The sequence below is a fragment of the Solanum lycopersicum genome, chromosome 4 (assembly GCF_036512215.1).
Source record: "Solanum lycopersicum chromosome 4, SLM_r2.1".
NCBI lineage: Eukaryota > Viridiplantae > Streptophyta > Magnoliopsida > Solanales > Solanaceae > Solanum > Solanum lycopersicum.
This window is the reverse complement of record NC_090803.1, coordinates 2,383,958-2,397,920: the sequence shown is the minus strand read 5'-3', so window position 1 is coordinate 2,397,920 and position 13,963 is coordinate 2,383,958. Positions and strand designations below refer to the sequence as shown.

The window sequence follows — 13,963 nt, the reverse complement described above, 5'->3', positions numbered from 1 at the left end:
CGACACGAGGGGAATAAAGATAATGAATCTTGAAAAATGTTAATATATTCAATCTAATGAACTGAATTTCCAAATGAGTATGATGAGGAGGCGTGAGTCCTCATTGATGTGCTTGGTGTTGTAACCAAGGGTTATGGTAACTGTAAATGCTGCATGCTAAGGATATTAGTTGATTTTATGATATTGCTTAATATATACTGTTTTCTATTTTGAGTTGGCCGATGATATCTACTCAGTACCCGTGTTTTGTACTGACCCCTACTTTTATTGTTTTCTTCTTGTTTATTTGTGGAGTGCAGCAAACGTGCCGTCATCTTCGACTCAACAGTAATTCAAGCCAGTCTTACTACATCGGAAATTCAGGGTGAGCTAATGCTTCTAGCTTGGACTGGATCTTCTTCTTCAAGTCTTGATGCCTTGAACTTCCGGCATGGACTAGCTTCTTATGTATTTTTAGCTTCTTAGAATACTCTTAGTTTAGTAATTTGATTATAGATGTTCTTGTGGTGATGACTTCCAGATTTTGGGAATAATGATAAGTTTTTGAGTTATAGAAGTTGATTATTGATTTCTACTTATGAGTTTAAGTCTTCCGCATTATTTTCTGTTGATATTATATTGAGATGTTAAGGTTTAGATTGGTTGGTTCGCTCACATAGGAGGGTAAATGTGGGTGCCAGTCGCGGCCCGGATTTGGGTCGTGACAATATATTGTCTTAGTTTTGATGATAGCTACTTCTCTTCGTTTATTGTATCTTAATATTTATTTGATAATTTTATTGTAGATTAACTAAGATCTGCTAAGATTTCTCTATTATGTGTTCAAGTGGAATTTTTATTTTGTGTTATTATATTAGAAATGAAGATATTATACATTTGTTGATGTTCATAATAATATACTTGTTACTTTCACCTTTCATCCATGAAATGGGTTAATGACATATTCATGACAATCCTTTGAGTCCTTCAATTATATCCTATCGAAGAGATTTTAAATAATTGGAAGAGATAAAGAAAGTTGTCATCTCTTTTTCTTTCACATTGTTACTACTTTTTCTTTCACATTGTTAATTTTAGCTTCATTTTATAATATTTTTGTTGATTCTTTAGAGGTGTTCTTTTATTTACCATTAAAAAATTTCTATTTTCATTCATATTTGATAAATTAATAACTACAAATAAAATATTATCGTACACAATAAGACTTTGAGTTTTATGATTTAAGTCTTTGCATGGTTGATAATTGTTCTTGCTTTGATAACCACATAAGTTGTATAACTTTTAAAGTACTTTTTCTTGATTTACTATTTTATTTTACAAACTTTATAGTAAAAATAGAATTATTAGTTCTATTAAAAGTGTGAAGCAACAAAGTTAAGGTTGGATTACTAGAATTATCCTATAAATTTGTATAGAGTATAACACTCTTTGAGATTATAAAATTTGAAGAAATTGAAGGGTTACTTAATAATTAAATACACTTAATTTAATATATTGACCATATTCATCTATTAAAAGTCTCTAGCTACAGGTGAAATATGTAAAGATGTTTGAGACTTTGATTCCTATCCTTCATTTTCTTTTATTTAATTCATTTTAATTCTAATATGAAGTTTAAGTTCAAATTGTCCAATTTAATTAATTACTTTTCTCTTAGTTAAGTTAAACCGTCTTTACAAGAAAAACGTACATATATCTTCCATTACAAAAGAAAGACTTTTTTGATTTTCTTGAAAAGAAAATTTGAAAGTTTTCTTATAAATGTGAGTTTTCTTATATAGTGGTATGCCTTCTATTTTGCCTAATATTTTCTTATATATGTGAAAGTTTTCTATATATTTTTCTTAATTAATTATTTTAATTTGTAATTATTTTTTTGTTGATCTATTTTTATTCTATCAGCAAATTACTAAATCAAAATGTATGCACCATTTAACATATAATTATTTTTATTTCACAATATTTGTGGTTTCTTCATCTTTAATATCAAAGAGGTCATACAAACACATCGTTACAACAACTTCATGCAATTTAGCTTGGGGAACACGTGCAACGCACGTGTCTGGAACTAGTTTTATAAATAATTATCACTTCATTTCGACCTATGTGACACTATCTTCTAGATCCAGCGCGTGTTGACAATTTTTTAAAGCTAATGCTACGTAGGTCAAAAAGGGGTAGAAAATTATTTATAAAATAAATTCGGAGATAATAGAAACTTAATATAGTATTAGTATGTCTCTAAAATTTCAGACATAAATTGGAGGATACTTGTATATGTCCAAACATTAATGGAGAAGATTTAATTTTTCTCTCAAAACTAGGATTTGATTTGGGAGGATGAATTGATGGGTTAGTGGGAATATAGTTGGCAGCAGGATCAGTCACATCATTAAAAAATTTTGGTGTTAACTGTTAAGGGTATTTGTGGCCTTTTGAGATAATAACGAGGTATTATTTTTTTATCTCAAAATGTTAACAAGAGTATAAGTAATATATTTCACACAGTTTAGAGGCAATTTCAATCCTTTTCCGAATTAAATATACATACTTCAGATTTTGTTTCAACGTTTCAACATTGTAAATATTTTTATTATCACTTATAAATTGAATTTTTTAAAAAATAAATAAAATTAATCTTTCAGATTGTTTAAATAAAAAAGCAAAAATCTTCTAATAAATAATCATAAAGTTTAAAACAAATTATAAAGGACTACAAAATGAAATCTCATAATTTTTTGGGTAAATGATCCACCAGCAAATATTTTTATGGACTTAATAATTCAAATTAATAGTTTCTCTGTCCACTTTTAATTACAAATGTTTTTTTTTTAGAGTTAAACGATAATAATTTTGATTAACATTTTATGATGTATTTTTTTTATCGTTTAATTTATACTACTTTTCATATTGGATATCTATTTATTTGAAATATCGAATTAATATAATTAAATTTAACTTTAAAAATTAATCAAATTTTTGGAAAGTGTAACCTGACAATTAAAAATAGGAGGAGTGAGCAGTAAACTTAAACTAATCTATTTCAGATCTCTAGACTTTGATAAACTAATTGAAAGTTCAACATTTGCAGAACTAACTTCAACATTTGCTTCTTGTAAATCTGCAACAAGGCAAACTACCATTTGAGAGTAAAGAAAAAGGTATAATATAATGTTTTTCTAGTTTTCATTTTACATGTATTTTTGTGATTTACTTCATTTGAAAGAAACATACATTACAAGAACTAGAAAACTAATTTGTATTTTTGACTTAGATAATTATAAAATGTTAGATGATTGTCATAATTTGTAGTATTCACTCTTGTTTTTAGTAAATATACTCTTTCTTAAATGTGATTGATTTACAGATTATATATTTTAGAATTTTTGCTTATTAAAAGAAAAATTAATTAGTGGCGGAAATTTGAGGTGAATTCGCGAAGAATGGAAGAAGTTGGAAATTTGAGAGTTTTACATTTGTTTTTTAAGGTAGAAGAAACAAAAAGAATCCATTTGATCTAAAATTCCAATTGAAAAGTATTAAAAGTTATTTGGGATCTTATTGGGGTAAAAAATAATGGCATAAATGTATTTTTTCTCAAATGATAATTACATAGATGAGTCAAAGTTTTAACTGATAACATAAATGAACCTTTTCTTTTTCTACAGAGTTCGATAACATATTTGAGCCAAATTTAGAATTTATAACAGCTGACATTCTTTTAACTCTTTCTTCTTTCTGTTACTTTTACTTGTGTTTCTAATTCTTTTATCCTTATTAAATGTGCATGTAATTAGTTTGAAAAATCAAATTTTGTAGATATTGAAAGCTGGTTGAATGGAAAAAGGAGAAAAATCATTGGTATGTCTATTGTCTACCAATACTGTAGTTTCAAGTGTTAAGAGCCAAAGTTTTCAACTGAATTTTGCTGATGAATATGTTTTTGATTTGGCAGCTACTATTAGAGGAACAAAAAACAAGAATCACGAATCTTATTGATGATTTCTTGAATGGCTTGAAGCAAATAATGAACAAAGAAGAAGAATTCATTGCTTCAAGATTGGATGGTATTGAAAAGCTAAGAATGGATCTAAGATTCCTTAGAACATTTGTCTTGTTTGGGAATTCGACGAATTTGAATGGCTTTTATTTCAGGATGAGTACTCATAAATTCAAATTCAATGTACGTACTCAGTTCCTTTTCCATAGAGATGAGTTAATCCTAGAGAAATACCACATGGAACGTCTTGCCCCTCTGCTGCTTGAAGAGATAGGAAATTGTTTGAATTTGAAGAATGATTATGTAGCCACGGCGATAGACATAAAATTCTATGAATACCTCATCAGACATCTCCATGATCTACCAAAGTACCGTTCTCAATTGCTTCACCACCAGATGACTGAATACAAGATTCTTCAGCAAGTATGCAGACATCTGATAGATTTCTATCCTATCCTCGCGGCCAACAAAACAAGTACTGAATATCTATATCCTCGCTTCCAATTTACTACTCATAGAGTAACACAATTCTGTTTTGATCTTTGGACTGGACATCATTATGTCTCTGAATGCTCTTCCAAGATCACTTCTCTACTCATCGACATAATCCCTCTTGAGTTGGAGGTTCTATACATTTCTACTTGTAAGCTCATCAAAGAATCAACGTCAAAAGAACTAGAAGGATTTGTTAAGCAAATCCTAAAAACATCTCCAAGGATTCTTCAACATTATCTCATTCATCTCCAAGGACGCATGGCCGGTGTAGTAGCCGTCAATTATGCTCCAACTCGAAGCATTAGTGTCATGATGGAGTTCCTATTGATCTTTCTCACTGATATGCCAAAGCGGTTTATCCATCGTGAAAAATTGAACGATATGTTGGCACATGCTGGAATGCTTACCAGAAAAATATCTTTTCTGGTGAGCAAGCTGTTGGAGGAGATCTCTGAGGATAATATCAATGAAGCGGACTTTTCAGCTCCGGACTTTTTGCAAGAAATTGAACAAATGAAGGGAGATATCAGACACATTTTTTTAAAAGCTCCTGAGTCATCTCAACTTCGGTTTCCTATGGATGATGGTTTCCTCTTCATGAATCTTCTACTCAGACATTTAAATGATTTACTCATTTCCAATGCTTATTCAGTTTTTCTCATAAAAAAAGAAATTGGGATGGTGAAAGAAAGCCTTGAATTCCTAATATCATCTTTCAGGAAAGTCAGGAAAACATTGGATGAGAGTACTAGTGGAGTAGTTAAAGATTGTTGGGTGCGTGCTTTGGATGTGGCATATGAGGCAGAACATGTCATTAATTCCATTCTTGTCAGAGATAAAGCTCTCTCGCATCTCCTCTTCTCACTTCCGAGTGTCACTGATAAGATCAAACTTATCGTGGAACAAGTCACCAGGTTTCAGCTGGAGGATAAGAATGGGGATGGCCCCCTTGATGCAAAGTCTTCCTCCCAGCCAACTCAGTCAACTTCATCACCTTTTGTTGAGGTAACAGTAGGTCATGAGAAAGAAGAATCCCAGATCATTGACCAGCTCCTTGATGAACATGAATCTGAGCTTGATGTCATTTCCATTGTCGGAATGCCAGGACTCGGTAAAACTACTCTGGCCAACAAAGTGTATAAAAATACATTAGTTGCTAGTCATTTCCATGTCCGTGCTTGGTGCACTGTTTCCCAAAAGTATAACAAGTCAAAGGTGTTGCTGGAGATTCTTCAGCAAGTTACTGCCTCTGAAGAAGAAAAAAAAGTGGATGACCTGGCTGAAAAGCTACGAACAGCACTACTCGATAAAAGGTATCTCATCGTCTTGGATGATGTGTGGGATATTGCAACTGGGGAGATGTTAATAGCCTGTTTTCCTAAGGTTAAGAGAGGAAATAGAGTTATTTTAACTAGCCGAAGTAGTGAGGTAGGTTTGAAAGTTAAATGCCGTAGTGATCCTCTCAACCTTGAACTTTTAACACCTGAAGAAAGTTGGGATTTATTCGAAAAAAGGGTATTTGGAGATGAAGGAAGCTGCCCTGCTGAACTGTCAAAAGTTGGACACCAAATAGTTGAGAAATGTAAGGGTCTTCCCTTGGCTATTGTTTTGATTGCTGGAGTAATTGTTAGAGGGAAGAAAAAGGAAAAGGATTTTTGGCTTAAGATACTACATAATCTGGATTCCTTTATTTCTACCAACATCAATTTGGTTATGCAATTAAGTTATGACCATTTACCATGCCACCTGAAGCCGTTGCTGCTTTACTTTGCAACAACTCAAAAGAGCCAACGAACTCCAGTCTCTACATTGATGCAGTTGTGGATGGCCGAAGGGTTTGTGGATCATGATAGTTTAGAGGAAGTAACTCAAAGTTACTTGGATGCTCTAATTTCCAGTAGCCTGATAATGGTGGATCATATCCCCTCCGAGAGTATTTGGTGGATGCCTTCAATGATCAAGGTTTGCTATGTGCATGATGTTGTGCACGATTTTTGTTCAGAAAAAGCCAAAAAGCAGAAGTTTCTCAAGTTAATCAATTCAGGTGATACATTTCATGCTTCAGATTTCCTACACCATCGTCTAACCATTCATACTGACAACAGGAAACTCCACAAAAAATGTGCTTTATTCAATTCTAATAAGTGCTTAGCTGTTAGTAAGCATCTCATATCTTTAAAAGTGAGTGGTCCACTTGATGACTTCAGATATATCTGTCACACAAGACCCTTTGGACTTGTTAGAGTGTTGCAACTGGATTTCATTGTTCTGAAAGGTTCTTTAATTGAAGAAATAGGGTCCTTATTTCATTTGAGGTTCTTAAGCATTCATGCTTTGGGAAAAGCTATCCCAGTATCGTGGTTGAACCTCCAGAATCTGGAAACTCTGTTCATCAATATACATTATTCCACCATGGTATTACTGCCTAGAATATTGCAACTGTCAAAGCTGAAACATGTGAAAATTAACGTATGTTCTTTCTTTGAAGAGAAAGAGGATATCCAAAGTAGAATATTGGAATCTGGGAATTCTTCAAACTTGACAACTCTATCCGGAGTTGTTATCTCATATTCTGAAGGCATGAGTGATGATGCTCTGGAGAAGTTCCCAATTCTTCAGCACCTTGATTGCATCATCATGGAATCGCAGTATCCTCCTACACACGACTATTGGTTTCCCAAGCTTGATGTACTTAATAAACTCGAATCATTCATAGCAAGACACAAGCGCAATGAATATCCCTCGTTAATCCGACAACCCAATGGATATCACTTCCCTACAAGCTTGAAAGAGTTACGGTTGTCTGGTTTTCTCCTGAGACCTGATTTGTTGTCAGCAATCGCAGCATTGCCTAAGCTTGATATTACTGAGTTAAACCACTGTAATTTCGTGGATAACAAATGGGACGCAAGTGAGGACATCTATCTAAGTCTTAAGACTTTGATTTTGCGAGATGTCCAATTATCAGAATGGCAAGTTGAGAGCGATACTTTTCCCAAGCTTGAGAAATTAATACTAAAACTTTGTGCACTTTGCGAGATCCCTTGTGCATTTATAGATATAGACACTTTAAAGTCCATTGATTTAAGTTATGTTGGGCGTGAGCTTGGAGATTCAGCCATTGAGATTAAGAAAAATGTAGCAGATTTCACAGGAGAGGACAGACTTGATGTCCACACATCACATTTGACTGGCAACCAACACGAAGAAACAGAGGATGAAGATGAGAGGTAACTAAGTTCGTTTAATTTATATAATTTGCATTTCTGTAGTGTGTTCATTGAAGTTGTTAGTAGAGTTCATTCTTCTTCCTGCACACACTACCACAAAAATAACTTTTATTGACATTTGTTTAGAGGCAATAAACAAATCATCCACTGATTTGACTAGTTGTAACATTATGAGAAAATTTAATGGATTTGTTTTGTATTGCGGGTGGAGAATGCACTTGTGAAGAACTATAATACTTAGATCCTGAATGTTTGATTTGTGCTAGCATGTTGAAATATAATACTTATACATAGTTGATGGAGTGATTGCACTGATTCTCGTGGTTATGAATCGCAGTGATTGATGAAGTTGGACAAATCACAACAATGAAGAACGAAACAACGCAACGCCTCCATCTGATTACTGGTTCCAATAAACAAACTTGTTACTGCTTTTTCTCATTGCTGGTTCTGGACGTATTTTGATCTAATGTGTCGTGTGTTTTCTTTCCTGTTTTTTTGTTAGTTATGAATCTTATTTCGTCTGTAATCTCTCATATAAGATTCTAGTTTGTTTTTTTTTTAATTGGAAGGTTTCAATGCCAAATTGTGAATCAATATAGGTCCCATTTGGCATGAAAAAGGCAACTAACTATCACTATTGATATGGACAGTTAATATGATCACTACTGTGCCAACAAGCATTGTGGTGGAGAGGCAGTACTCTCTGATCCTTAATCAGAGGTCTCGCGTTCGAGCCCTACCAGATATAGAATCGCCTATGTATGTCTTACTCCCAATGTGAGACTTTCTGAAGTGAATCTAACGAAAAATGATAAACAGGGTTAAAGGTTTGCATAAACTAAAATATATCAGCACTGTCCCAAATCTGTACTTATATGTAACAAAGTATCATACTATAATTGTACAATAAGATGGAACAAATTTGGGAATGAAAAAAATTCAAAATTGAAAGCTCAAGACAGTCTCAAATATTCATCTCCTGTACAACTAGATCACTAATGTAAATATGTAATACCACAGTTGTGAAAATTCTGATACAAAAAGTAGAATAGAATACCAAAAAAATCAGAGTTTCAAATTAAGATCAGGCAATGTTGGATCTGTCCTATTTTGAGGAGCTACAGCTACAAAATTTATGCTTGAACTTTGCCCTGAATTATACCCCATATTGCCACCAATTCCGTCTATTTGCCTGAAGCTACCGGGCCAGAACACTTCCACTTCATCATCCTCCACGAATACTGGCATCCCGAAATAGCCTTGTTCAAATCTAGCCCCGCTTCTAACTGCATGAATAGGTGTTTCTTGGTGCGAGATGCGTTGGTGTGTGGAACCATGAGCTTCAACGCCAAGAGATCGAAATGCTGCCCCGTGAAGGGGCAATGATGCTAAGCTAGCGTACCTGTCCGATAACATTCCCATCCGCATTGCTCTCTTAGCTAAAGTCCTCTCCCTCTTATGTGCGTTCTGGTGTCCGCCCAATGCCTGGGAGCTGTAAAACTTGCGCCTGCAGAAATTGCACGAGAAAACTCGGGATAGTGCTGCCGTTGGAGGATGGGGTACTACTTCGTCACTCGCCTCAGCATTGGCTTTCAACTCGGAGTCACTGCTGCTGAAGCCAAGAGTCAAGTCAAGAGTAACAGGAACTGATCCCTGCTGAAGATTAAGGGAAGGACAAGGGCAAATTTCTTGGACGGATATGTTTGAACCCACTTGGCAGTTGCTGACCTCGGACTCGTCTTCTGATTCAAGATTGAAATTTGGAGGCTTCATGTTGCTTGGAGATAAGTCGAAAACGGATTTAGACTTTGGTAAAATAACAGGTAGTGTTAAATCAATGGATGGTCGTCGTTAGTTGATTCACCTGCATATGTACAACAAAGTACATGATTTTTCGAACAAGAGAAATAATCATTCATGCTGAGACGGTACTTTCAAGATCAATTGACCAATGATGAATATCAATTTATTTAGCTATACATTAATCATTTCACTCGAATTGTAAACCAAGTCGCACAGAAACCAAAATGAATAACATCAAAGTATCGGTTTTGATTTGCTTTCTGCTCTGTAGGTACAAGTAACTCCAATGGTTAATACAATTACGGAGAAAGAGATTATAACCAAGGGACGTCGTTTGAGAAATATCGTACAGGACAAGTTCAGTATACCTCTATGGAAACAGCTTTGAAATTCCAAGAACAGTAAAATCGATACCACATGAACGAGTAGGAATTCTACATTCTCTGATCAGTACCGGTGCATCAAATAAAAGTACATCATTTGTTCACATATGGGAAAAGATCTACACCAAGCTCAAGCTCATGTTGAACCTTAATTACAACTGGTTGTTATCGCAGTAATGACTCAAAGGTCAGTTTAATCGTGTAGGAAAAAGCTTAGTTCAACAACATAGTGCTAAACTTAAAGGTTGAAATGAGAAATACAATACCTACGGAATTACAGTTTAATGCACTAAGACAAATAATTAGAAGAACTCCAAAACTTATTGAACTCTAGCAAAATTCAACTTTTTGGAAGAACCTGGGCAACAAAAGGCAACATCAGAAAAAATTTGAGAAACTGGAAAACATCAAGGAAGCAAATGAACACAATCACGGACGGAGCTAGAAGCCAAACTATGGTTCTGCGGAACCTAGTAACTTTAGTTCGAACTCTGTATTTGTATTAAGAAATTCACTAAACAAGTAAAAAAAAAACTCAGTTACTAACACACACCTGATGTTGCTTTCTTAGAATTCAATTAGAACTCATAAAGTTCAAATCTTGGTTCGACTCGGCAACACAATTTCACTAGAGGTATCTTAACACCTAACATAACTCATCATCAAACCAAAAAATCAGTAGAAAAATACACTTATTTGCCATGTAATCATGAGCTCATCAAGCCTACTATGCTTTAAACTACAAAATTTCAACAACAATTCAACATCTTTCACAAATTTTCACAGACGAAAACTTCGATAAATTAGTTCAGTTCCTCAACTTCAAACCAAGTTTGCCACTCTTCCCTTTAGTGTAATCTATCCCTATTTATATTTACACCTCAAATAGGTCATAAAACAGTACCAAAAAAGACACAAAATCAAGTTTCTTTATTTTCACCTATAGTGAAACTTTGTCCATAAGACAATTTCAAACTTAAAAGTACAGAATCTTGATAGCTAGCTCCGTTAGTTGACTGCTGAACATTCACCTTATTACACAGGATTCGATTACCACCTTATAAATTTTCCCTTCCCCTACCCTTGATAGATTAATAATAAATAAGAAAAAAATAAAGTAACGTAATATATCTAAATTACAACATAAAAATTGCAAAACACCATAGTCCACTAAAACCTAAAATACACCAACTAGACCAAAATTCAAACTACTCATAGCAGATCAAGAAATGAATTCAAGAATCATAATCATAGTAACAACAACTAATATAAGTATAAGTAGCATTTATTAGTAATTACCATAACAAAAATAATCACAAAAAAAATACTAACAACCCAAAAAAATTCAAGAAAAGCTCAAGATATTATAAAAACAGAGAAAAAAGGGGCAGAAAAGCATAGTGTACCTTTTTTTTAATTTCAAGAAAGTTGTAGCACAGAATAAGAAGTGACATGACAGAAACTGTTTTCTGTTTTGTGAGTATTTTTAGTTTAAGAAAGATGAAAGAAAATTTAGAGAAAAATAAGTTATAACATGAAATAAATGAAGATAAGATCATTGGAGAGAGAGTAAAGGAAAAAAAAAAAAAGTAGCACACTTGTTTAAAAGTTGTATTTTTTTTATTTTTTTTTTTTGTTGTTGTTGTTATTTTTTGGGCTTTTTGTTTAGATGAAAAAAGGCAAAGCATTAAAACATTGACAAAGAGAGGAATAAAGAGACATAGGAAAAAACAAATTAGTACTACTATTGAGTTTAAAAGAGAAGTGTATGTGTGTGAGTCCCCACCAAAGACAAGGATATTGGATCCTCTTCATACACCAAGTTGAAAATTTAGTAAAAATGAAAATTCAAGATTCTTGTTTTCTCTATTTCTTTTCTTTTTTTAGCTCATTGTTTCCGGTGTTTGTTACTTATCTTCGTTTTAAAAAGATTGATCAACTTTTCTTTTGAATCTGTTTAAAAAGATGACTCTTTATATGGCATAGTAAAAGCTATAAGATTAAAAGATGTTTTGATATATTTGACATAAGTTTAATTTAAAATTACAAAATTGAAAAGTTTTTTTTATTTTCTTGAATTATGTGTCAAGTTTAACTCGTTCTTTTTTTAAACAGATGTATTATATTGTATTGTATATTTCTTTTTGTTTCTCATTTGTTATTTGGTAATAGAATTGAAACTTGACAAATTCGAATTCACACTGAGTAGGATGTATTCGAAGGTAATATAATGAACATTTTATGTTTATATTTGAAGTTTGAAACTGAAATTTCTAAATAAAGAATGACCGATCTCATTTACTGCATCATATCATTTGTTATTAAAAAAATTTTGTGTCAAATAATTAAATATAGTGTTATGTAATGATGAAAAAAAAATCTAATTTATGTAACAATAGATACAATGTGATTTTTTTTTTCTCTTTTTGCTTTTGTTGTTATATGATAGATCCTATTTTATTTTTATTTTAGAGTTAAAATGGTTAAAACACATGTGATTAATTTCATTTTTTTAATTTTTTACTTAAATTATTCAAATGGTAAATTTTCTATCTGAACGATCGTCTAATAGTAAGTGAAATAACTTTTTAATGTATTGTGTCTGCACTCTCTCCTATGTTCCAAAACTCTGCCATGTGAAAAAATAATTTTATTGTGTAAAATCTAAATAATTAATGTGAGGTTAAAAATTAATGTTAAAAGTTAAAATTATCACCATATGAATTAGTTTATTTCAACTATGAAATTCACTATTTTCTTTTCCACTTTCTTAGACGTGGTTTCATCTCTTTCATGACATTGATACCTTTGACTCGAAAAGGAAGAGATTAGGATTTTAAAGAAATCAATCAAAAATACATTTAAAAACTAATGTATTAACAAATAGAGTCGCTATATATGTCATATGGATGAAGGTATTATGGACAAACACGCTTAAAGTACTTCTAGACAAATATTTAATCTAGTCAATATCTGGGTTGTTTCACTCACCATTGGGTGTTAGCTGATATAAGAAATTCACACTCTAAATAATTATGTATTAAACACTATATAGTAAAATAGTTTAAAATATTTTTAACTTTTTTAACTCTTTATTTAACTTTTTATATAGTTTTGTCTCATATCTTATTTCTCTCGTAGGATTATTACTTAAGTTGTTAGATCTCTAGCATTTTTTGTATAACATAATATGTTTGAATATTATATTATATTATAAAAATAAAATACAATACAGCATAATACAATACGTTATAACGAAATGTTAAAATTTTTACAGCAAACATCTTCAGCCTTTTTCTTCTCCCTCTTGCATGGAAATGGAAACCCATAACATACCCATTCCTATCTACATTGTCCTTTAGTTATTTACATAATTTTGAGTTCTCTTGTATCTTTTCTTTTGTTTCCTCATATTTTTTCTGTTTCGGAAGTCATCGGAGGAAATAGCACTGTAACAAAAATAATTGTTAGCGATAATAAATATAGATATTAATAAAGAATGTTAAATTTTTTATTGATATTAGTTAATTTCATTAGAACCAACGTCACTAAAGGTTTTTAGGAACATATACAAAGAGTGTTAATTATCGATAAAAATATATATATTTAGCAACAATTAAGAATAAATTGACGCTAATGATCATTATTTAATGTAGTCTAGTAGGAAAATAAGAACTTCCTTTTTTTAATTTATTTGTGCTATTTTGAATTAATATAAAAAATAATAATTTAAAAATTACTTTTAAATCTTGTGATTTCAATTAAAGACATGCAGAATATATTAAAATACGTTTTAAACTTTATGATCTTAAACGTTTATATAAAAAGTTGAAAATAAAGAATTATTAAAAAAAAAGAGTGATATTCATTTTTTTAATACACTAAAAAAATAAAATAAACAAATTAAATGAGAGAGAGTAGAAAACAAAGGAACTTAAGAGTGTGTTTGGTAAAAGGATATTTTTTTTTTAGAATAAACAAATGACTTTTACTTATATTTTGACATTTGACAAGTAAATTAAAAACAATAGTAGTAGAAGATGTTTCTA

The 13,963-nt window shown here is 31.9% G+C and overlaps 2 protein-coding genes across 4 annotated transcripts; one reads left to right on the top strand and one right to left on the bottom strand.

The window, feature by feature from the left end:
• Window positions 1–3,030: 3,030 nt before the first annotated feature.
• LOC101262202 (putative late blight resistance protein homolog R1A-3) lies at window positions 3,031–8,322 on the top strand. Its single transcript, XM_004236873.5, has 4 exons — window positions 3,031–3,161; window positions 3,820–3,861; window positions 3,956–7,725; window positions 8,063–8,322. The coding sequence occupies exons 2-4, from the start codon at window positions 3,838–3,840 to the stop codon at window positions 8,067–8,069; spliced, it is 3,801 nt and encodes a 1,266-aa protein (XP_004236921.1). The 5' UTR covers window positions 3,031–3,161; window positions 3,820–3,837; the 3' UTR covers window positions 8,070–8,322.
• A 327-nt stretch (window positions 8,323–8,649) lies between these two features.
• LOC109119988 (zinc finger protein 4-like) lies at window positions 8,650–11,636 on the bottom strand. 3 transcript variants are annotated; one of them, XM_069296915.1, is made up of 2 exons: window positions 11,321–11,636; window positions 8,650–9,592 (listed from the first exon to the last, which is right to left on the bottom strand). In XM_069296915.1, the coding sequence occupies exon 2, from the start codon at window positions 9,499–9,501 to the stop codon at window positions 8,794–8,796; it is 708 nt and encodes a 235-aa protein (XP_069153016.1). In that variant the 5' UTR covers window positions 9,502–9,592; window positions 11,321–11,636; the 3' UTR covers window positions 8,650–8,793. The 3 variants fall into 3 exon arrangements, with proteins under 3 accessions (XP_069153016.1, XP_069153018.1, XP_069153017.1); XM_069296917.1 differs by lacking the exon at window positions 11,321–11,636 and adding an exon at window positions 11,214–11,246; XM_069296916.1 differs by lacking the exon at window positions 11,321–11,636 and adding an exon at window positions 9,900–10,272.
• Window positions 11,637–13,963: the final 2,327 nt, after the last annotated feature.

Coding starts and splice junctions, on each gene's coding strand:
- LOC101262202 (XM_004236873.5), top strand. CDS start 3,838: ATGGAAAAAGGAGAAAAATCATTG. Junction 3,862..3,955: donor AAAAAGGAGAAAAATCATTG/GTATGTCTATTG, acceptor TTGATTTGGCAG/CTACTATTAGAGGAACAAAA.
- LOC109119988 (XM_069296915.1), bottom strand. CDS start 9,501: ATGAAGCCTCCAAATTTCAATCTTGAATCAGAAGACGAGTCCGAGGTC.